The 24311-nt window shown below is 44.7% G+C and overlaps 1 protein-coding gene across 1 annotated transcript; it reads right to left on the reverse strand.

Moving 5' to 3' along the window:
- Positions 1 to 7084: 7084 nt before the first annotated feature.
- Positions 7085 to 15786, reverse strand: MRI1 (methylthioribose-1-phosphate isomerase 1). The gene is made up of 6 exons (XM_056850045.1): positions 15654 to 15786; positions 11994 to 12235; positions 10843 to 11012; positions 10357 to 10533; positions 8079 to 8303; positions 7085 to 7269 (listed from the first exon to the last, which is right to left on the reverse strand). The coding sequence occupies exons 1-6, from the start codon at positions 15783 to 15785 to the stop codon at positions 7136 to 7138; spliced, it is 1080 nt and encodes a 359-aa protein (XP_056706023.1). The 5' UTR covers position 15786; the 3' UTR covers positions 7085 to 7135.
- Positions 15787 to 24311: the final 8525 nt, after the last annotated feature.

A 24311-nucleotide genomic window follows, 5' to 3' on the forward strand; every position in this document is an offset into this window, starting at 1 on the left:
ATTTTGTTCTCTCACACACATGCATACACACAGCAAATTCCTTTTAGGTTTGCAGAGTTTAGATGCCACCTAGTGCCCAGATACATGTATTTTTGAGAATCAATAGTTAAAAATTACAGTGTAGCTCTCATAACTGAAATGCTATCCAAAATGCATGAAATAAGCAAACATTTTTCTAGCTTCTGGCATCTATTTTCAGAGCAGTTTTCTAGGTTTGGAAGGCCCCTGGTCAAAATGACCTCTTATGGGCCCATTCGGCTCCCATATCAATGTAAAGGTAAAGGTATCCCCTGTGCAAGCACCGGGTCATTCCTGACTCATGGGGTGACGTCACATCCCAACCTTTAGTAGGCAGACTATGCTTACGGGGTGGTTTGCCGTTGCCTTCCCCAGTCATCTACACTTTACCCCCAGCAAGCTGGGTACTCATTTTACCGACCTTGGAAAGATGGAAGGCTGAGTCAACCTTGAGCCGGCTACCTGAAACCGACTTCCATTGGGATCGAACTCAGGTCATGAACAGAGCTTTTGACTGCAGTACTGCAGCTTACCACTCTGCGCCACGGGGCTCTTATCATATCAATGTACAGAGAGGGAATATCACATGCTTCACTTGCGACTAAGTACACAAGTACTGCCCCATAATCAGGAACACTGCCTTTACAATGTTCACATATGCTGTTTCTGTCCCTCTTTGGTGTGCGTAGGACCTTTGTCAGTAGTGGGTCCTTTTTGTCCCCTGGATAAAGCACTTAAGTCTACAAATTGTTCCAGGGATGAAGGGAAACTATATGCTACGCTAAATTCCTTATGTTTCTTCTGCCCACTTCTAGATTCTTGAATTTTAAATGATGTTAACAATGAAAAGTGGCTCTATTCTCATTCTCAGCAATGAGAAGTGATTTCTGGAGACGCAGAATCAGATGGAATTGGGGGCAGATAACTACTACAGCTAGGTTTCGTGCAATGCTAGTTCTGAATTGAGGCTTCAGTGGGTCTTTTGCAGACAAGACAGGCCAAATGGAAAACTGAAGATCAGGGTTGTAGGTTAAAACCCCACTTTATAAACAATTTTGAAAAATCTTACACCTTGTTTGCACACAGAAGGAGTGGGTTGTGTAGCAAAATGTACCTCTGGTCTTCTGAACACTGTTGAGAGAACAGAATGCCCCTTTTCCTCGAATAATAAAATAGCCACTTATACACAGATGTGGAGAATAGAAACCAAAGCAGATGTGATGTGGGAGGTCATAATTAGCTCTCTCCATTTTTAAAAAAACCTGTAAAATATGCACTGGAGGGGATTATTCGTGTCATTTCTTTTCTGCATTCCAAATCCCCTACTCCCACATCTGATATTAGCCTTTCAGGGTGGAAAAATTATAGGTCTAGATAGCGGTGCTTGTACAGATTCTTTTATCTAATGTTTCCCTGTGACCTAATAGCACCTTTGGGTGTTTGCATTTTGGTGTGACTGTGTACAAACACCACACAAGAGGAAAGAAGACCCCTTTGGCCCCTTTTATGCCAGTATACAATAATGTAATTACATAACTTCTCACCACATCTGATTTACCCCTCAATAACAATCCTCTGTATGTATGCAAGGAAGCCTTTTTAGATGTCCTTTCTTAAGTCAAATTCACTGGTTTTGTTCCAGTCTCCGTCCCAAAATGCTAATGTGGATTAAAAATCAGTCTACAGCCAGGTGTTGATACTAGACAGTTTATATTAGCCATTTTCAAATATTTCACTTTTGTGCTCCAACTGCCTATAAGGGGAATATTGTGCTACATAAAGGGGAACATGTACTACACCCAATCCCCCCAGTACACATGGTTGACTTTTTAAGTGAATGAGGCAACACATTTGCATTCCATGTGTATTGTGGTTACCAACCTGTTACCTCCAAAAGCTGGAATTCTGTTAATACATAGTGAAGCTGTACACACATAGAAAATACGCAGTCCCAGATTCACACAAAATCACTTAGCACAGTTGTAGCACCAAAATCAACTGTCTGAACATGGCTACTGGCTCTTATACATCACCCCCTCCATTTGTGGACATGTCTGAAACTCCATATTTTATGCCTAGCATAACATTCCAGTTGCCTAGCAGCATGAAATATTGCCAGAGGTTGCCCTGTTCATTTTCATGTTCCCATCCAAAATGTGGGTTTTCATGTAAGTCATTCTGTTTGTTGAAGAGTAGACTTGCAAGCTGTGGAGTTTATTTTTATCAACTCCAGCAATCAGTAAATCTTGGATACCAAAGTTGCATGGAGTAGGGGTCACTGGGGTGTGGAGGGGAGGTAGTTGTGAATTTCCTGCATTGTGCAGCGGGTTGGACGAGGTGACCCTGGTGGTCCCTTCCATCTCTTATGATTCTATCTTATCTTCTGTTTTTCTTAGTGGCCCAGATGCAGCCTACAATCACCTTGTCTTCCCCTCCCCACAACAGGCACCTTGTGAGGTAGGTGGGGCTGAAAGAGTTCTAAGAGAACTGCAACTAGCCCAAGGTCACCTAGCAGGCTTCATGGGGAGGAGTGAGAATCAAACATGGTTCTCCAGATTAGAGCCTCCTGCTTATGTGGAGGAGTGGGGCAACAAACCTGGCATGCCCCCTCTCCTTTGGCAACGTGCTCTCAATACGCATGCCTGAGTTCCCAGTGAGGAACTTCCAGCAAACGTCCAATAGAAAGTCCTCAAGGTGGACTCATATGTGATGTGAGGAGTATGTACCGTGCCATTAAGCCTTTGCCATAGCATTAGGTGCTCTTGGGACTCTGAGAAAGATTGATAGGAAAGGTGCTCTGAGTTCGCTCCCTGTCTACCCACACAAGTTCATATCAAATCCCAACCTACCTAGTGAGTGGGAGGGAACAAAGGAGGGCAGAAGCAAAAAAGCTTTTTTAAAAGGAACAAAAAAAAATAAGGATAAAGGATTTTTGAAAACCAAATTCAAGCCTACATAACCTTAGGCTTCAGCCTATCCTAAAACAGATGTATTCATTGCATGTGATTCTCTAACGCCAGTCATCCTTTTTTCAGATAGGAAATAGCAAAGAAAATACCTATGGAGTTATTTTTCTGCTGAAAAGTAAAATATGTTCTCAGAGCAATAGCCAAAGTTTTTTTTTTAATGCCTTTAAAATATTTATTTGAATATGAATGATAAAAGGTCTAGATGACAGCATACACACAGCAACAACAATAGCATAAACACAGGTTCTGCCTTCATTCTTCCTAGTGAGTAAATTGACCGCCCTTGCAGACAGCCTTACACAGTTATAACGACATACACCACATTCAGTGAAAATACTCGTCAATTGCTGAGTGATTGCTAATTGTTTGGCCCACAATACACAGCAGAAATGCCATCTGGGGAAAAAAAAACCTCACAATAACTGTCTTTAACCTTTCCAGCAAGAACATTAAATAGGCATTACAACTTCTGGAGAAAGAAATTATTTTTAAAACACCCAGCACCCCACACTGCTGACAGAGCCACTTTCCACCTGAAGGAACAGTGCCAAAATCAATGCTTAATATAAGGCATGCTTAATGAGAAAGCTTGTAGATTACAGTCACACACTGGGTTTTCTAAAAGCTTCTCTTGACAGGCTATTTAAATTACCCTGACCTTAAAGCAAATTTTCACATTAGGACTTTTTTATGAACACAGTGCATCAACAACCCATCTGTGAGGTTGGTGAAACAAAAGTCATTAGACTCAGTCTAATGCAACTTAGCTCCACAGATCAGACTGCTAAAGCAGCTGAATAACAGTCAGAATACATACTGGTTAGGGTTCAAATTCAGTCCATTTGTTTGAGGAGAACAGATAACCCCAGCCCTCCCCAAGTAAGGTCAGAGTGACAGCAGTTGCAAACAATGGTCAATCTAGCCAACTTCACCTGGTTAGGGTTATTGTAGCTAGTGGAACAGATGAATATTCCTTTGACCTTCGCTGTCATGCCAATTTCTGACTATGAATTCAACGCATATTGATTATGAAGTCCTGATGAAGTTGGGCATTTTCACAATTTATGGTACTGTTTCACTGCCTTTGTTGCATCCAGATGACAGTAAAAGGCTAAAATAGGTTTCGCTTCTATGCACAACCCCCATAGCCTTTGCCTGAGTGGAGGATTGCCAACTTTTTTTTCCCCTGGCATGATTGCAGTGCTTTGAACAGCTGTGCAGTTAGCAAAAATTAGCAGGTGAAGGCTTTCTAAGCAGTAGTGATGCAGTAGTGGGGGGCAAATTGTCCCATGCTGAAGTTCTGCTTGTATTTCAGCTGCAAAAAAAGGGTCCTGGAACTTTCAGCCCTATTCCAGCAGTTTGGCCACAATCCCATTTGGCATGGCATAGGAAGAGTGGGATGGAGAGTGGGAGATCAGGGTGGGCACAAAAATGCCACAATGAATTCTTTCTGCAGCCATGGCTGGAGGGCCCATGACTCAGTGAGAGCATCTGCTTGGCATGCAGAAGGTCCCAGGTTCAATCCCTGGCATCTCCAGTTAAAGGGACTAGGCAAGTAGGTGATGTGAAAGACCCCTGCCTGAGACCCTGGAGAGCCAGTGCCGGTCTGAGTAGACAATACTGACTTTGATGGACCAAAGGTCTGATTCAGTATAAGGCAGCTTCATGTGTTCATGCCATGCTCAGGTCTAAGGTTGACAGCTCCTTATGTGGAGACACCAGTTTCTTAACAACTCCAGGGGAATGAAATATTATGCATTATTATCTTTAATGCCTGTGTTGCACTGGATTTCATATATCCTTCCTCCTAGGCCTGCTGTAACGAAAAATTTGTAAGACTTTGCCACACAGTAGGTGAAGATGTCAGTGAACATGCAAAGACCATTCCTCTGGTCTGACTTTCTCTTGCCTCTGAGCTGTTAAAGAAACGTGTGTGATCTTTAGGGCTGCAGCTGCTCACTTCAAGAGTCATTCTGCACTGTCTTGGGAAACAGTTGTGCTGAATAAACTGGGATTTTGTTTCATTTCTGTTTCAACCCTTCTTTATTTTTCCATTCCAACCTGAGGGCATTTTCACTGAACAACGTAACAGCTGGCTGGGGAAAATAATTCCTCTGCCATTAAGTTTAATTGATTCAGAGCAAGCTTTTGCGGATCATATACTTTGTCGAACCCAGCCAACTTTTTCACTCAGTCTTGTCCAGTTCCCCTCCTTACCACCATCCCCATCCCATGTGCCATTTGCCCATGCCGTTCTCATAATCCCCAGCATAGCCATTTTTGGTGGCCACGGAGGATGCCTGCTGCTTTTTTTGTCACCTGAAAAACCTGTTGGATCCAACCCACTGTATTTTTCCTCTTAACATTTCAAACTGTTTGGCATTAAACTGATTGGCTAGTTGCATTACAAAATTATAAACAGCTTGCTAATCTTAAATGTAGAAATTAACAGGACTAACTTCCATGTAACATATTCAAGACTGAGGTATGAAGATGAGGTTTCCTGTCAACTGCAAAGGATGCAGTTACAGAGAGCCCCAGCCCTTGCTGCTGTCAGACTGAAGTCCAGCCAAAGTACAATATGAGTCAGAAGGTGATTAGAAACAGTATGTTAAAATGTGATCCATAAAGGTAAAGGTCCCCTGTGCAAGCACCGGGTCATTCCTGACCCATGGGGTGACGTCACATCCCGACATTTCCAAGGCAGACTTTGTTTGCGGGGTGGTTTGCCAGTGCCTTCCCCAGTCATCTTCCCTTTACCCCCAGCAAGCTGGGTACTCATTTCACCGACCTCGGAAGGATGGAAGGCTGAGTCAACCTTGAGCCGGCTAGGAAGGATTAAACAAAACCATCTACAGCCTTTGCAATCAATACAATACACTTTAATCAGTATTTAACTATTTTGGAAGGAAAGGTTTTGGCTTCACAGTATTTACAGAAATGCCATAATCATTTCCTTTAACCAAAGGATCAATGGGGGGGGGGAGGTTTATGAATACATAATGCAAACTTGTGTGTCCTGATATTCAAAGGCAATTTCTCACTGCTTAGTCACCCTGATTTGTTTTTTGGTGTGCTATCTTCAACGTATCTTGTTTGTGAAGCTCCCAGGACGGTTGGCTGGTTACTACTGAAGGCAAAGTGCTGGATTAAATGCACCTCTGGTCTGGTTCAGCAAAGCAGTTCTTTCGTTCATACTTCAAAGGCAAGCAATCAACAGGAGAAAGTTTTTCACCTCACATTTCTGGCCTTGGTCTGCAATCCCTGCTTCTCATTAGAAAAAAGAATGGCAGTCCTCAAGCAAAGAAACGTCAAAGGTAAATTACAACATGAGATTGCTAGTAGTGTGACTATTATGGCTTTAATGATGATACTGAGCAAGGGGGGTTCTCAAGTTCAGAACAATGGACCTCCCCCCCCCCCCCGGAGCTGAGTAAGGATACAGGGGTCTTATCTCACTACTGATGCTAGTTTTCTGTCCCCAAGCATTTCCCCTCTGCTCTAATCAAGCTGATTACATAAGCACTGTACCTCAGCATCCTTTACAAACATTCTTTGCAACACCCCTCCCACTTCTGAATGGGGTACAAAGTCTCAGAGATCTCCATTCCTACTCATGTCTGAAGGGAGCTTTGACTGTCGAAAGCTCATACCCTGAAAATCTTGTTAGTCTCCATGGTGACACTGGACTCGAATCACAAAGTTGCAAGTTCTGCCCTTGGGCCAAAAACTGTAGGCAGAAATGCAAAAGATTCACACTCTTATCTGCTGTTCCCAAACAGGTTCCCAGAATTGGGAGATCATCACTGTCGGCTGATGCAGGCAGTATAAAAAATTATGCATTGCTCAGGGACCAGATGGGCCTTTCTTTGACCTGGATGTTAGTTATATAGCCCTCCTCTCTCTCTTACAGTCATTCACTCACACACCAGCTGTCCTTGTTCAGTCAGCTCCAATAATCATTTAACTCCAGGTCTGGGGAAAGGTAATGGGTATTCATTAACAATGCACAAATACAATGGCAGAGGAATGGGTGAACAGCACATTCTATTAACCTTGAATGTTGGTTCTTCTAAAGTGGAAGGCTGAAAGTCTGCCTGATGCACACTCTTGTCTAGCCAATCCAGAAACAGCTGAGCTCGTCACCTTCATGCTTGGCTCTCTGCCCGTGTCAGTGCCGCCTGAAGTTCAGCAGGAGTGAAAACACCAAATTCAGTGACAATGCCACCAGTAATCAGATCGTGAGGGGTGACATCGAAGGCTGGATTCCAGACACCGATACCTGGGTAGAAGCAAGAACAATCATGCTGCAGACAACCCCGTTTAGCTGTTCACTGCCCCAGCTAAACCAACTTACCCTTTACTATAAGTAAAAACTAAGGTTTGGGGGCCTAGTTCTCCAAGTGGGAGAGAGATATCTCAAGAGAGCCACAGAGGGTATGTGCTTTAGCCCTACGGAAGGAATGGTCCAAAAAAAAAAAAAAGTGAATGGAATTTGGAAGTACCATCTAGAACGGCAGAAGAAAAACATTTCCCTACATCCAAGAGTCCTAGGTAGAAAGACATTTCCTGCCTCAAGACTCAGGTGGTCTGTGACCACAAAGTTAACTTTTCCTGAGTGATAGGATGTCTTCCTAGGAGCACAGAAGTGCCTGACACCTTCCATGCAATTCAACAACATTGGATGCTGTGGTCTGGTCTAGGGGAGGGGTCGTGGCTCAGTGGCAGAGCATCTGCTTGGCATGCAGAAGGTCCCAGGTTCAAACCCTGGCATCTCCAGCTAAAGGGACTAGGCAAGTAGGTGATGTGAAAGACCTCTGCCTGAGACCCTGGAGAGCTGCTGCCAGTCTGAGTAGACAATACTGACTTCGATGGACCAAGGGTCTGATTCAGTATAAGGCAGCTTCATGTGTTCATGTGATGCACCAGAAAACTCTCAAGCCATCCTGTTTTGACTCGGGCACCCTTACTGCAAAAATTGGAGATGTTTGACCTATAAAGCCTGGCATGTCCACCTGCTAAATCACTGAGGGCGGAACTGAAGCTGATGATCTATTCAACTCCCCATTTTTTGCATGCACCCTTTAGTACCTGGTGCTGCAATCCGTACTCCATTGATATCTGTCAGCTCCTGGCTTGGTCTCTCCTCAATAGCAATTTGTCCTCCATGTTGCAAGCTCAGGTCACACGAGGTTCGGGGTGCTGCCACATAGAAAGGAATCCCGTGGTGCTTTGCAGCAATAGCCAGTTGATAGGTTCCCACTTTGTTGGCAGTATCTCCATTGGCAACAACTCTGTCTGCTCCCACAAATACGGCTGGGTGGGTGGAAAAATACGTATATATATATTTAAGCCTAAAGCTAAGATGCAGTTCTTTGTGGTTGCCAGGGCCAGATTATCCATTAAGCTGCAAACAGGGATAAACAGGGGGTCCTGCCGTGGTGTAAATTACGTGTCCGTTTCCCGTTGTGTAGAACATGTCATTGCCATCCTGATCCCTGTACATGGCTCCAAAACCCAGAATGTGGTAGACGTTCTCTCATCACAAAATGAGTGAAGCCAGGTCAGTGCGTTAGAAAACTAGCCGCCTAGTTTGAGAGGACTTTCTGGACTCTTAACAATTTGTGGGACAGGACAGGAAACAAGGATATTAGAAATGAAGCTAGAGATTGCATGCGGAGGACTGCTTTTTTCTGTGCACGTAAGAAAAGACCTAAGGTAATTTGGGTTGCATAAACAGATGAAAGAAGGGGAGGCACATGCTGGTCTTCCTTTTGCTGTTTCCTTTCATCTAATCAAAATTCTGCCAGGGAAACAGAACAACACATGCCAACAATTCTCTAGCCTGAACAGGGTTGCTCTGGCAGTCATAGGTGGAGGAACCTAAGATAAATTGTGACATGCAGAAAATAAACTCTTCTCTCCCCCTTGTCTTCCCATGCCTTTGTGAGTTCCCTTCACCTGCCTCCACAGGCAGCTTGCATGAGGATCCAGTCACTGTTGCTGGTTCAGCCTTGAAATTCTGCAGTCTGGACAGGCTAGCAGTGGAACTGGAGCCTTACAGAAGCGAACAGCACGCTGGCTACCTGACCCTCCCCAGCCCAAAACACTTGATGAGAGGGATGAATGGGCTCGGAGTTTCCTTCTCAAGCCCCTTGGCCTCCTCCTTCAGCAGCCAGCCCATTCTTTGCATATGTTTGCGCTGTATGTATATACTCTTCCAACTGTCAGGAGAGTTTCCCAGCTCAAGAACAAAGACCAACACGTGGCTTTCAGCACTCTCCCTCACTCTGCCTAGCTTAGCAAGACTGCTGTGAATATAAAATGGAAAAGAACAGGTATGCCACTTTATTTGCTTATTTATTCAGAATTTTTCTACACCCCTCTTCAGACTCCTGCTCAAGGCAGCTTGCAATTAAAAACCACAATATTCAGACACAAGCTGTTAGACATAAGACACATAAAAGCTCTCCATAAAACAGAAGCAGACCATTAAAAAGCTGTTCAGAAAAAAAAACCAAATTAAAGACCTAGGTATAAAAAAAAGAGATGTGTTTTAGCCTGACATTTAAAAGAAAATAAAGTAGGTGCCCCATCTCTAGCACCGCACCTTTGAAGGCAGGGCCACAGATAGCACTGAGAGCCACTGTGCGCTCCATGAAATATGTCAAGTAGAGAATCACAGCAGCTTGCGGAGAACAATGCTGATGCAATGGCTATCTGGTTTTTGTTTGTTTGCACATACACACCATTTTTCCACCAAAGAGGAAACCGAGTTCTACTCACGTTGAAGGCAGGCAAAATGTTGGGAGCTGGTGTGGTGTCAGGCTAAAGAGAGTTGTGGCCCAGGAGACCCCTGAATCAAACCTCCCTTCTGCCTCTCACTACAATATGGGTTAATAAATAATGGCCTCTATAGGTACATTGCAAGGTTTACTGAGCTGATGTATGTGAGGAGCTTGAAAGCACTGTAAGAGGGCGAAGTATAATTATTTTCTGAATGAACATTGGGCATTGTATTACAGTTCACCCTAGGCCCACATGTCTTCTCCCAAAGCTGGGTCAGTTCCCAAGGCAAAGAAAATAAAAGCAGGTAAATAAAGGCTGCATTGAGACTCTCCCACTCAGGCTTTTTGTCACCCATAGCAGTCATCCTAAATGATTCCCTTCCTAAATGCTGCATTTATGCTACTGCCAGCAACAGATGCTCAGAAGGCAAAACTCTCTCCGGAGACCAGCCCAATTGCTACATGCCTGTAGACATGGTTGATTACTAAAGCAAGCTGCCGCCGTAAACTACTGCTGGCACAAGAGACAGTAGGGAGACCACATAACAGCCAAGCAGAAAGAGGAGCTCCAAAGTACTCACCCGACACCTTTTTCTCCTTCATGGTCACAGATGCCATGCTGTCAGCAATGAGCGTGGCAGGGATCCGCTCGTACACTAACTCATAGGCAGTCAGGCGGGCTCCCTGATTATATGGCCGAGTCTCAGTGCAATAGACATGCTCCAGACGGCCCGTGGCATGCAGGGAGCGGATAATGCCTGTAAAGGAAACATCATAAATTCAACCAAGAGTGAATGGATTATACCGGGCACAAGAAGGGAAAAGATGGAAGCTACAACCTTAGAAGGGATGGCAATGGCATGGTTTCAGCGATACCACTAGAATTCCCAGTTGTATTTCCAAAGAATTTGCTTTGGCTCAATGGGGAAGAAAGTGAGGGGACGGGGGACTAAGCAGCAGAGGGTTAGGAATAGAAGCCAAACTCCCTAATAAGTGTAATGGTGCTCCACTGTTTTTGCACTTGAATTTGAGAAATGCTCTTTTGTATACCCAGAGATGTCACTTACCAAGTGCAGTGCCATAGCCAGCAGTGGCCAGAGAGCCTGTGTTGCAGTGAGTCAGGACCACCACCTTGTCCTGTCCCACTTGCTGCAAGAGGTGGCGTGCCCCGTGTTCCCCGATGCTTCTGTTGTCTTTCAGGTCTTTTTCCAACATGGCTTCTGCCCAGCTGATCACACTATGACGAGATGGATAGATATTTGGGATATCCTCAGCCAAGGGCTAGCCTGCATACAGATTTTTAATATAATCTGCACAACGGGGTCAGCCACTAATACAATGTAGGGTTCTGCAAAGATGGGAAAACCCTTAGGTTTGCAGAAAGGCATCATTTTTTTAAAGGGGGGGGCACTGTGGTAGTGGCAGACAAGGATCTGGGAGCTTTGAATCCCTGCTTTGCTGGGGAAGCTTGCTGGGTAACCATGGGCCAGTCACATAATCTCAGTCTAACCTACCTAACAGGGTTGCTATGAGGGTAAAATGGATTAATGGAGATAGATGCAAGCCACCTTCTGTCTCCATTGCAGAGAAAGGCAGGATATAAACAAACAAACAATACATAAAATGTTAAGAGACAGGGATTTTCAAAGGCCTTCCCTCTGCAGGACTGCCTGGCACCTATTCTGCTCTTTTTTTAGGCATCAGGCCAAAACAGTTATTTTTACCCAGGATTTTAACAAGGAGCTTGAACTTTTAATTAAAAACAATTTTTATTTTTATTTTTTTGCAATTTGCTTCTAGTATGAGGACTGTTATGAGGATCATTTAGGCTGCCAAATGTTTTATGCTCTGGGTTTTTATTTGCTTTTATGCTGCCGGGCTTCATTGGCTCGTAGGTAATAGCTGTTACTTTTAATTATTTTATGCTTTATCATTTTCTCTTGTTTTATTTTGTGAGCAAGTCTCTGAAGAGGTGACATAAATGTTAAAGTGCTGTACTAGGATCTTGGAAACCTATGTTTGAGTCACCACTCTGCTGGGTAACCTTGGGTCAGTCACAAACTCTCAACTTAACCTACCTCAAGGGGCGGGGCGGGGGGGGGGGACGGGACAAACGGAAGGAATGTGATTTCCCCCCCTCGCTAATTCTCACAGGTCACCTCTCTTTCTCACCAATAAGCACTGGGATGGAAGGAGAAGAAGCAAAGGGGATCCACACCTTTCTTTCAAACCCTCAGCAGTAGCCCCTTCCTGCTTGGCCTCCTGATGAACAAAGGAGCCCAGTTCCTGAGCTGCCCGGGCCATGTTGACAGCTGTAGGTCGAGCGCTCACTAGGTAGTCCAGCGTGTTTAACACAAACTTCTCCAGCTTGCTGACACTCATTTCTGCATTTCCTTTACTGTGCAGCTCCACTGCCAGACTCAGACAACCTACGATGGCAATGGCTGGAGCGCCCCTTACCTAAGATGGAGAAAAAGACACATTTAGGGTGCAGGCACCACACAGGGAAACCAGCAAGTGCTGGACATCAGGACTTATCCAACACTGACAGCTACAGCCAAGTGGAGAAGAAAGCAGGGGCAACAGATGGCCAGCAACCAGGGACTGTAGGCCTGCTACTGATGCAGGAAAGACCGGCACACAAGAAATGGAGGTATGGGTAGTAGGTCAGGAACAGACGCTTCCAAGAATGCAATCGGAAACAAAATGGATACAATCATACAGGAACATCTCATTCTGTTCCCAAAGGGAAGACATACTGAAGGTCTCTGGATTGGCTTGTTCTCTGTTATATTCAAAGGCTCCATTTCGCTTAAGAGGGGCTACGGCTCAGGCCTGGAGTCACAGCCTCTTTGGCTTGAGGACAGTATGAGATTAGGCCAAGGGTCCCTAACCTTTTTGAGCCTGCGGGCACCTTTGGCACATGGTGGTGGGCGCAGCCACAACACGGCTGCCTTAGGAGGCAAAGCCAATTATAACATGGCTGCTGCAGAAGGCAGAGCCACACGAACAGAGGAAGCCAAAGTGCAGGGGTAAAAAGGAATAATTTTTAGAAACGCACTGGGGAAAATGGAGTGTGAGAGACTAAATTCAACACTTTGGTGGCACCTGCAGTTGAAACAATGTTATTTTAATCTGCACAGTCAATCAGATCTCTAATGGTCAACCAGAAGCCATGTGGCCCCATCCACTTTCTAAAAATGCTTGGTGGGTGTCAGGAAAGGTACCTATGTGTGCCCAGGCCCCCACGAGTACCACACTGGGGACCCCTGGATTAGGCAATGGAATTGAAAAATAACCTACCCTGGAAACACTATAACTCGGCTACTATCTGTATCCAAATGGATTGCTCACACACATGTTGAACAAACGTCTGTATTCCTCTTTGTTCCTTACTTTTCATTCCTCTTAGGTAAGGGGGTGAATTTAAACATTAGGCATATAGATGACACTGAGCAGCATCTCCCAACAGAGGTCCATATGTACTGCTGAAAAGCTTCTTATCCCTGTCCAATAGCCAGAATATACATAGCATTTGTGATGCTAAAACATACAGTGATTATATGGAAATTATGCATATTTTAACTGATACAGAAGAATATGAAGCTTTTAAACGTTACACCTCCAGCACAGGGCATGATATAGAGGGAAGCTTCTGAATGGCCTCTATACGGGAGCTTTAACTTTATAACAATATGTAGGAGTAGAGCAGGGGTGGGGAACGTCAGGCCCGAGGGCCATATAAGGCCCGCGAAATCATTTGGTCTGGCCCTTCGTGGGTCCTGCCAGGTTTCTAGCTCAGAAGGATCTAAGACTGGTGATCCTCCTTCTCCCGCAGACAGGAATAGCCTCTATTCAAGGCAGATGTGAGTTTGTTTTGCCAAGAAAAGGAAACTTTTTCCCCCTTGCAGAAGAGTCGTTAGCTATGGAGCTGCCCTTTCCCACCCGGGCCATGGAGAAATGTATTCCCTCTGTACTACAAGAGGGCTGGGGGCAGAAGTGGCGACAATGGAGGGGTTAAAAGGGGTAGGGCCAGAATGTGCTGTTGGGGGGGGGAGTTTTTAGTCAGTGTGTCCCCATTTCACTCCTTCAGGCAGAGGTAGCAGGAGCTGGCTGTAGAATCCGGCCCCGACCATGCGGAGCAGGAGCAACTCTGGCGTGTGGCTGGACGGCAACTCCCAGCTGGTGCAACAGACCATCCTGTGCCACCAAGTAGGCGAGTGTGCCACCGGTTGGATGCCTGCCTGCTTGCCCGTGCCGGGGAGGGGTCATCTGGGGCAGCTGCCTCCTTGAGGCTTGGTCGGCTAATTTTTAAGTTGATAATTTTGGTATGGCCCTCAAATGATGTTATAAATATTCAAATGGCCCTTGGTGGAAAAAAGGTTCCCCACCCCTGGAGTAGAGGATGAAGGCCATTTAGCTGAACAACCAACAGTGTCAAAAGGGGACAATTCTTGCCTGACTGGCTGCTGGTGAGAATCCTAACTATTGTAAGAACTGCTCCCTTACATGCTAGTTTTCTACAAGCGCAGAAAAGGTTGTTGTGCAAAAAGTGACTTAGAGAGTCAGTGCAGTAAAAGCGATTATAGTGCCAGACCAGAAGTAGGGAGACCCAGAGTGAAATTTCCACTCGGCCAATGTAGCTCAGTGGTAATACTGGGCCAATTGCTTTATCTCAGCCTATCCCACCTTGCAGGGTTGCTGTGGGGGCAGAATAGGGAAGAGGAAAACCACACATGCCAACCCAAGTTCCTTAGAGGAAAGGTGGGATTAAAAACACAATAGACAGCATCACCTATCCACATAATCATCTAAGCATGTGAAATAATTTGTTAAACAGATGGGCCAGTTTGTGTGAACAAGGAGTTACAAACCCCAATTTTGGTCACAGAGAAACAAAATCAAGTTATATTGTCCTCTTTCTGGACAGATCTAGCTCTACTCAGTGAACCTCACATCCCCTTCTACCACAGACTGTTTGCCTTTGCTTCAGATCCTGTCCATATCCCTTTACCTATCTGTACACTTATTCAGAAGTCCTGTTCATAAGGTACAGTGAACACATACACAATCTGTGTATGGTATATACTTGAAACAGGGGTTCACATGTTAGAGTGAATGCTAACTGCATGTATGCTACCTGCATATACCAGTTATTAAGGGTCAATATGCTTTCACTTTACAAGTGAAAACAGGGACCAGTTTCTAGATAAATGTGTGATTTCAATCATACATTCCGCTGTACACGTATGTAATGTGAGAATTATTCAGCACACACAAAGAAAAATCAAGCATACATTGTACATGTATTGTACGTGTGTTCAATTTAATTTGCAAACAGGGCTTTTTTCTTTACATGTAAAGTATTCGTGAAAGTCCTGCATTGTGCAGGGGGTTGGACTAGATGACCCTGGTGGCCCCATCCAACTCTATGATTCGACGCTGGGAAATTCTCTGTTACACTGAATGCACGAACAGCTGAACACGTGACTTATTCAGGCACTGGTCTCCTTGTTTCGTTTGTCAAGTGAAAGTATGCTGGCTTTTTCTTACGAACCGGCGTACCCACGTTTAGGCGGGCTGTACAAGGGCTCACTCACTCTAACACGTGAACAGGGCGAAAGCCCACCCCCCCGTATCAACCACCACTCCCCCAGCCGCCCCCCCCCCCCAGCTGCCCCCCCCCCCCCCCAGCTCTTTTAATAGCATTTTTCTCGAAGTTCACCGGACTCGGGGCAGCGCCTCAAAAGCGAAGCGATTCCAGTGGGACGGCTTCGCCTGTTGAATGGCTGCCCGCCACGCAGCTGGAGCGGAGCTCTGCGTCCCAGCTGGGCGGCGGCGCTTGCCTGGAGCCAGCTGCCCATCCCCAGCGCTGCACCTTCATCGCCCGGATGGCTTCCCAGCCCTGCCCGACGCTGCCGACGTCTTCGTAGACGCTCTGCCGAGGCAGCAGGAGCTGGTTGAGGATTTGCAGGGAGCCCCTGCGGTAGCGGACGGCTTCCAAACTCATGGCTGCCGGGGAAAGCCGCCCTGAGCGAGGCAGGGCGTCGAGCTGGGAAGGAAGCGGGTGACCGACTCCGCGGGGTCCTAGAGGAGGAGGCTTCCACAGCCAGCGCGCACGGCCAAGCGCAATGATACAAGCGTCTGTGTGTAAAGTGCTGTCAAGTCGCAGCCGACTTATGGCGACCCCTTTTTGGGGTTTTCATGGCAAGAGACGAACAGAGGTGGTTTGCCAGTGCCTTCCCCTACACAGCAACCCTGGACTTCCTTGGGGGTCTCCCATCCAAATACTAACCAGGGCCGACCCTGCTTAGCTTCTGAGATCTGACCAGATCAGGCTAGCCTGGGCCATCCAGGTCAGGGTGATACCTGGCCTACCCAAGGAGGGAAAAAAATGGGAGTCTTGGCAGAGGCAGCTATGTGGCTTGGCGAGTGAGGTTGCCAACCTCCAGGTGGGGCATGCAGATCTCCTGGAAGTACAGTTGATCTTCAGACTACAATGATTAGTTGGGGGAATGGCTGCTTTGGAGGGTGGACTCTCTGGCGTTATATTTGGCTGAGGTCTCTCCCCTCCCCAAACCCCACCCTCCCTACCTTCACCCCAAAATCTCCAGGAATTTTCCAGAGCCTGAGGAGGGTGGGGTTTGGGGAGGGGAGGGACTTCAATGTCATAGAGTCCAATTGCCAAAGCAGCCATTTTCTCCAGGTGAACTGATCTCTATCAACTGAAGATCAGTTGTAATAGCAGGAGATGTCCAGCTAGTGCCTGGAGGTTGGCAACCCTACTACCTGCGCATCGCAACTCTGGTGTTCTTTGGAGGTTGTCCATCCAAATACTAATCAGGGCCAACCCTGCTTAGCTTCTGAGATCTGATGAGATCAGGCTAGCCTGGAATTATCCAGGTAACTAAGCATAAAGCTAGTGAAATGTTGTATGCTAGCAAATCAGTAAAAGAGTGCAAGAATGGAAATTAGATTTGAATATGAAATGAGCAAGCACAGCAATTAGAGTTGCCAACCTACAGGTAGTAGCTGGAGATCTTCTGCTATTATAACTGATCTCCAGCCAATAGAGATGAGTTCTCCTGGAGAAAATGGACTGTTTGGCAATTGGACTCTATGGCATTAAAGTCCCTCCCCAAACCCCGCCCTCCTGAGGCTCTGCCCCAAAAACCTCCTGCCAGTGGCAAAGAGGGACCTGGCAACTCTAACAACAGTAATGGTAAAGTCCAGTTTAACCTGTGTTTTACTTAAGTAATAGAAGCAAAAATGAAGCCGTTTTAGGACAATACCAAAAGGAGGATTGATGCCAACCTCCTGGTAGGGCCTGGAGATCTCCTGAAATTACAACTGATCTCCAGACTGCAGAAATCAGGTTCCCTGGATAAAATGACTGCTCTGGAGGGTGGCCCATATGGCATAATACCCTGCTAAGGTCCCTCCCTCTCTAAACCACACTCTATCCAAGCGCCACCCCCAAAATCTCCAGGAATTTCCCAATGCAGAACTGGCAGCCACAGATTGAATTTTTGTTCAACTGGAAACTTAAGACAATTGCCTTTTTTTTTTCTTTGAGGAAGGGGTAGCCTTCATCTTATTTTTTCTTCATATTTAATGGTGTTTACATCTGAGCTTGTTTCTTGCAAAGGATGACTACATATCTTACTCACATTAGCAGAGCTTGAGAGAGTGGAAAATTAGGACAAGTGAGGACCTCTACTGGGGAGAGGATGAGTCCTGACCTATGCTTGCTGCATAACTGATCAATCCTCTTAGCGGCCCAGCTTGGAATGAAGGCATTCATAGCATCAGTAACCAGGATGTGTGGGAAATGTTTCTCATAAAACAGTGGAATTCAAACTGTTGCTCTGGACATTTCCGAGGGGTTCTCAAATTAGTAGTTGTAGACATGATTGCAATACCACTACTAACCTTTCCTTTCAGAACCCAGAGGTAATCGTTGGGGGCTTTCATGGGAGTTTATTTTTAAATGGGCTAACAGATTGCAAGGCTGACTATGCAGGGAGTGTTTTTAATCTGTTGCTATGATATGAAGTAAAGTCATTTTACAAATTGTTTTCTTAATATCAGAGCAGAGGTGGAGATCAAATATGGCTCCAAAGGCCACAAGTGATCCCCTTGAGTACAGGAGAGGACTCACAGTGGTAGAGCACACGTTTTACCCAGAGAAGATCCCAAGGTCAATTTCAGGCATATTTAATTAAAAGAAACTCAGGTAATTGGGCTGGGATTGGGAAAGAGTTCTACCTGGGTCTTGGCCGGATGCTGCCAATCAGAGCAGACAGTGTAGCCTTTTTGTAAGGAAGATTCACATGCTGAATGAATTTTCAGGTGTACATCTAAAAATTCAGGGGATTGCCAATTAATGGATTAGAAACACAGATTGTTTCATGGTGTTTATCTGCTTGTTTAATTCCCTGCCATTCCACTCTGTCCTTTAACAATTTATATAATCTGTATATTGATATAACACATTGACTATTTTCTCTTTCCTGTGAAGTCCAAATGCTAATCCTCTAATTAAGGGTAGACTACAAGAATCAACTCAGAGAGGTACATTAGAGAGAATTATTCTTTTTGTGCTGGAATAACATAATATGTCTAACAATCCTTGTAATGTCTGGACTTTGTCTTCTGGGTGCTTAGTTCAGGGGTTCAGGCCGGCAATGGAATGGCTTAGCAGATGGATAATGGAATACATAGTGTGTCACGTCTAGATCACTAATTTGAATGCAGCGCAGATCTCTATGATCTGAAAGCAGTTGCCATCTGCTCAATATGGGTTAGTCAAGTGGATTAATATCCTTTTGGTCTGGGCCTGTTGAAGGACAGACGCCACAGAATCTGCTGTCCCAATTAGCCTGCTTGTTGAAAGTCATGACATAGAGGCCATAAGCCAAATAGGTCTGTAAAATAAGCTAGACTCCTTTCGAACCTACAGCAGGACGTCCAGTTTATACAATTACCACCGGATGGCAAATAAACATGCTGAACCTGAGACTGATTTGTCAGTTTACTGGTGGCTGAAGAGACAAATAAAATGAAAAATTACATATATCATATCCATTCTGTTTACTCTCGGGGCCAGCATAAGTCTTCCTCAAAGCCAGCTCGTATTCCAGCAGTCAAAGACTGCTCAGCCTTCAGATGTTTGTTGCTAGTCACATTAGCTATTCAAAAATGCAATTTGCCAAATGACAAAAAGAAAAAAAAAGTGAGATTTCCCAAAATTAAGAAGCAGCATTGAAACTCATCTTATTACAATAGGCTAAAAATACTTAAATTTGTCTATGACTGGCTTGTATCCACTATTTCCCAGGTCAATAAAAGACAGCCAAACTGACTTAAAATAAAACTTTTTTTTTTGCTTTGCTTCCCTTGCAATTGCACTAAGGTGCTATTTCAGTGATGTTCCAGATTTATACAACCATCGTTTGAGAATATAGCTGAGCCTTGCCAGATGGAGGCATTTAAAACTGCTTTTAACAAGTTCTAAACTAGTTCGTGGTTTTTTTTTTTTAAAAAAGAACTATTTATACATTTCAATCGCACATTGTTTGGGTTCAAAAGAATATTACAGCTAGCCTTTAAGCATCACAATTTTTGTAAATGTAGTATAACCTTCTGTACTGGGTAGGACATCTGCAATGCATACCTTTATAATGTGTGATTGAGTGAGCAGTAAAAATGAAGCCTGGTGGTCCTTTAGGGCGAAAAAACCTTGTCCCAGGTTTTTCAGGATTATTAGCAACAGTCACATTTTTCCATTTTACCATGCTTTTATTTCCAGTATGTCCTTCCACTGTTCCAACAACAGGGAATAAATGTTAGGTGCTGTTGCTGCCAAACATTAGAGTATTTCCTGCACTGGCCTCCTGCATTTTTTCACACCTGGTTTGTAAGGCTATTTTTTACTTTGAAATGAAGGGCAAGCCTTTCCAGTTTGGGTTGGCAAAGTGCTATTGATGTCCCCAGCAAGTGATGTGAGGATGGTGATGTGGTTGGTAATGCCTTACCTTTTCCTGGTTGCACTGTCATTTTAAAATGTCTTCTCCTCATTGTATTTGAAACAGCCTACTATTGAAAAGAGGGGACAAGGTGAAAATATGATTAAAGAGCATTGTAAGCTTGGGGTAGGTCAGCACGAGCTCTTCTTTTTTTTGGAAAGTGATTGGTTGTGAGTTTCAGTGGAGGGGGGTGCAACTGAAAAGTCCATTCAAATATAATAAAGGGTTCCATGAAGCTGCTTCAAATTGACCAAAATGTCACATGAACAAACAGCATGGGACAAAGCAGTGTGAAACTGACTAGAATTGTGACATTTTTATGCCTGAAAAAAGGAGAGAAACAAGATGTTTGGGCAGCTTAATCAAGGCTTTATGTAAAAAAACATCATAAATCACCCTGCACCAACATACAGCTGGAAGTTAGGAGGGGAAGAGAAAGGCAGGCAAACAGGCAGTCTGCCCTGGCTTGTTTTCAGGTTACAAATTTGAGAGGGATCAGTAATGCATCACCAGCTTTTGCATTTGCTGTGTTGATGACCACTGCGGCATTGTAATACAGTTCTCTGGTAAATGTTGCGTGGAACTAGTTCCAACTCTGCTTCCATCTGATAACAGAAAAATGAAACAGCAGCTGTAAACCTTGGAACGCACCTTAGTAACCTCGATAGTTTTTAAAAATGTATTTCTTAAATTCATTGTTATAAAACTCTTACTGGAAATGGTAGAACCACTGGACAATTCCTTTATTCGTTTTAAGTCTTTAGTTCATGTGCAGTACTAGGCATATTTATTCAGAACCAAGACCCATTAAGTTTTCAGCCACAGAATCATTCATTCACTTATTTACTTCATTTATCCCCTACTTTTATTCCCAACAGGGTCCCAAAGTGGCTCACAATATTTGCCCATCCTCCATTTTATCCTCACAACAACCCTGAAAGGTAGATTACTCTGAGAGTGTGTCACTAGCCCAAGGTCTTCCAGCAAGCTTCCATAGCAGCAGGGGTTCAAACCTCCCAGCTCTTAATCTGACAATCTAACCACTACACCATGCTGGCTCCTTACCTCAAGACAGTAGCCTTAAAGTTCCCAAAGAAAATTTTTTATTTCAAACTTGTCATGTACGAGGGCCTATCAATAAATTTTTGCTCCCCCACAGAAGGAGTTGAGCTGGAATCATGAAACTTGCATGGTATCTTAGTCCTTTTCCACATAGTCACCAACTGATATTTCAGCTTTTGCAGCCCATCTTTGTGGAACGTCTCACCCTGACTTGCAAACCACTGTTCCACAACTGAAGTGATCTCTTCATCAGAACAAAAACGTCAACCCTGCAATGACACCTTCATTTTTGGAAAGAGGAAGAAGTCGGAAGGTGCCAGGTCGGGTAAATAAGGGGGGTGCAGCAAGAGCTCGTAACCACTCTGCTTCACACGTGTGTCTCCTCAGTTTTGTGAGTGGGAGTATTGTCCACCTGCAGCCAAACCTTTGGTCAGTTTGCCGTGGCATTTTTCCTTCAGAGCATCCCAAAGTCTTCCCAGGAGTCCCCTATGCCCCAGTAATGCTATGGCCACAGGTCAGGTGAGGATAACACCATCAGAATCCCAGAAGACAGACAACCTGACCTTCTTTGCTGAGGATTGCACACAGGCCTTCTTAGGGGTGGTAAGAAGGTGTGCTTCCACTCTTTACTGATGGTCTTGGTCTCTGGGTCAAAATGATACACCGAACATTCATCCATTGCCACCAGACGACCGAAAAAGTCATCTTCATAACACTGACACATGGTTAACACAGCAGAAGCACAATCCAGCCACTGTTGCTTTTGAAAAGGGGGGAGCCACCATGGCACCCACCGTGCTGAGACTTTAAACAGGTGAAGGTGGTCATGTAATATGGTGAACACTGACCTATAACTAATGCCCACTTCAACCCCCAAGGAATGGATGGTAATTTGTCTGTCCTCCATGACTAGCCTTTCTACTCTCTTCACCATGTCAGCATCAACTGAAGAACAGGGTCTTCCTTCTCTGGGTTCATCTTCTAGCCTTGTGTGTCCACATTTATGGTGTCTTTCCCATGTTTTAACGGTGCTTAGGGATGGACAATGTTCCCCATAAACACTTTTTATTTGCTCATAGATCTCTGTGGCTCCTCTGCCTTTTAAATGGAGGGACTTGATTACTGCCCTGTATTCAAGTTTTGATAGTGTGCCACTTTCGGTCATTGTGACAGGTCTAATTCACAAACACTTCAACCCAAAAAGACAAAAAATGGAACATAAGTTGATAATACATGGGACAACATATAATGCAAGTTTCACGATTCCAGCTCAACTCCTTTTATGTGAGGGCAAACACCTATTGATACACCCTCATATTTTCCAATCAGACTCAGGCCCTGGGGGTCTTTTTCTTCTGCATTACAAGCCCATAAAAGGAGACTGACAGTCCACACACGTGAAGTGGAATTGTATTTGTGAATGTTCCTACAGAAATTATTCTGTATGGGTCTGGGGCAGCAACTTGCTGAGTAGAGTTAACCCACTAGAATTATATCTGGTTTCACCCACCCCCCCATCTCTTATACTTAACTTAGGGACACCAGAAATCCCAGAAGCCACTGCAAACTTATCTTACTTTGCCCTTATTTTATCTAATCAGAAAAAATCGACTACAAATACCAACATGACTTTTCTGGCAAAAAAGAACTACATACAAAGATTATACAAAATTATGAGAATTTCCTTGGCCTTAGCATACAGATACCAAGGCTAGTAACACATCTCTCCTAATTTCCTGGATAAACAACAGACTACATTACAAGGTTGTTGTAAGCCAGTCTATTAATATCAGTTATAAGCTACACTATGAGGCTTTTAGCCACATTTCTCCTTTGCTCTTACAATATATGGATAATAACTATAGCCTGTAATCACTTGCAGTAGTGTTTTCCATTAGGGCTTTATGACTGTGTCTGGCTGATTGTTTTCACAATAGGTGTTTTAGTAGAATTTTTTAAAAAGCTTATTTGCAGTATATATGCACACACACCTTAATGTGGTGAGGGGGTTTGTGTGGGTCAGCAGAGAGCAATACCATAAGGGGCCTAGTCTCAGGCTGTTACCGCACTTGTATTCCCAGCAATGTATTAAGAGTTTGAAAATGTTATAAAAAATAGTGTTCACACTTTCTAGGTATTCCCACCGATGTATTAAGAGTTTGAAAACGTTATAAAAAATACTGTTCGCACTTTGTTTGGCCCCGTTAGCTGTGAAGACGTCTTCCAATCATTTATAAGCCGTGGTATCCAAAAACCCTTTTAAAGCGATGTTTTTTACGTTTTCAAACTCTTAATACATCGCTGAGAATACAAAGTGCGGTAACCACTTCAGTCAAGAAGCTAAACTCCTAGCAGAGTCACTCAAGGCGGAATTGTCACAGCTGAGATACCAGACTTAAGATGTGTTCACCCCCTTCAGACAAGGTTTGCAGCTTATCTAGCTATTGCCGTAATAATATAATCATTCATTCACCCCCTTCAGGGAACAACGGCCACATCAGCAGAATAGAATAGGCAGCTCCAATGGTGATGGGGGTGGAGGAATCTTTGAAGGGTAGCTACAGGGCAGCAGCAGTAGTGGAAGGTGACGCTGGCAGAGGATCGATCTCTGACAAGGACAGTGACACTTCAGTTAACCCTGTTCAGTACTGCGCAGAAGGCGGCAACGCTAAACCGCTTCTGGCCAACCCTTACCTCGAAAACCCTATGACCAGACAATTCAAAATGATACACGCGTATGTATGTATGCTTCAGCTGTTATCCACCTGGGGTCCTAACTGTAAATATTTTAAATAAGTAAAACGCTTAAAGCAAAAAATCTCAGTGGGTAGCTGTGTTAGTCTGTCTGCAGTAGTAGAAAAGGGCAAGAGTCCAGTAGCACCTTAAAGACTAACAAAAATATTTTCTGGTAGGGTAGGAGCTTTCGTGAGCCACAGGTATCTGAAGAAGTGAGCTCACGAAAGCTCCCACCCTGCCAGAAAATATTTTTGTTAGACTTTAAGGTGCAACTGGACTCTTGCCCTTTTCTACTACTGAAGACGGACTAACAGGGCTGTGGCTCACGAAAGCTCACACCCTACTAGAAAATATTTTTGTTAGACTTTAAGGTGCTACTGGACTCTTGCCCTTTTCTACTACAGCAAAAAAATCTGTGCGTGTTTCCCTTTGAATTAAGACCCGCCTCAGTTGAACTGGGGCGGGAAACGAGGAACCTGCAGATGCCAACCACTGCAACAAGGAAGGGGAATCTGCAGTTCCTCCGTCGCGTCCTGCCCGCAGCACTTCCGCTCACCCAGCGAGACGGCGGAAATGGCGCGCGCGGTAACCGAGAACTTCCGTCTCTTCCTTCGAAGGCCAGCGACGTCTATGGTTTCTCTGTGGCCTGGGAGGCGGAAGTAGCTTTGCTCGAGATTCGCGTTTGCCCCTTAGAGCTCTCGCGGGAACTA

This window comes from Euleptes europaea, chromosome 5 (assembly GCF_029931775.1).
Source record: "Euleptes europaea isolate rEulEur1 chromosome 5, rEulEur1.hap1, whole genome shotgun sequence".
Classification (NCBI taxonomy): domain Eukaryota; kingdom Metazoa; phylum Chordata; class Lepidosauria; order Squamata; family Sphaerodactylidae; genus Euleptes; species Euleptes europaea.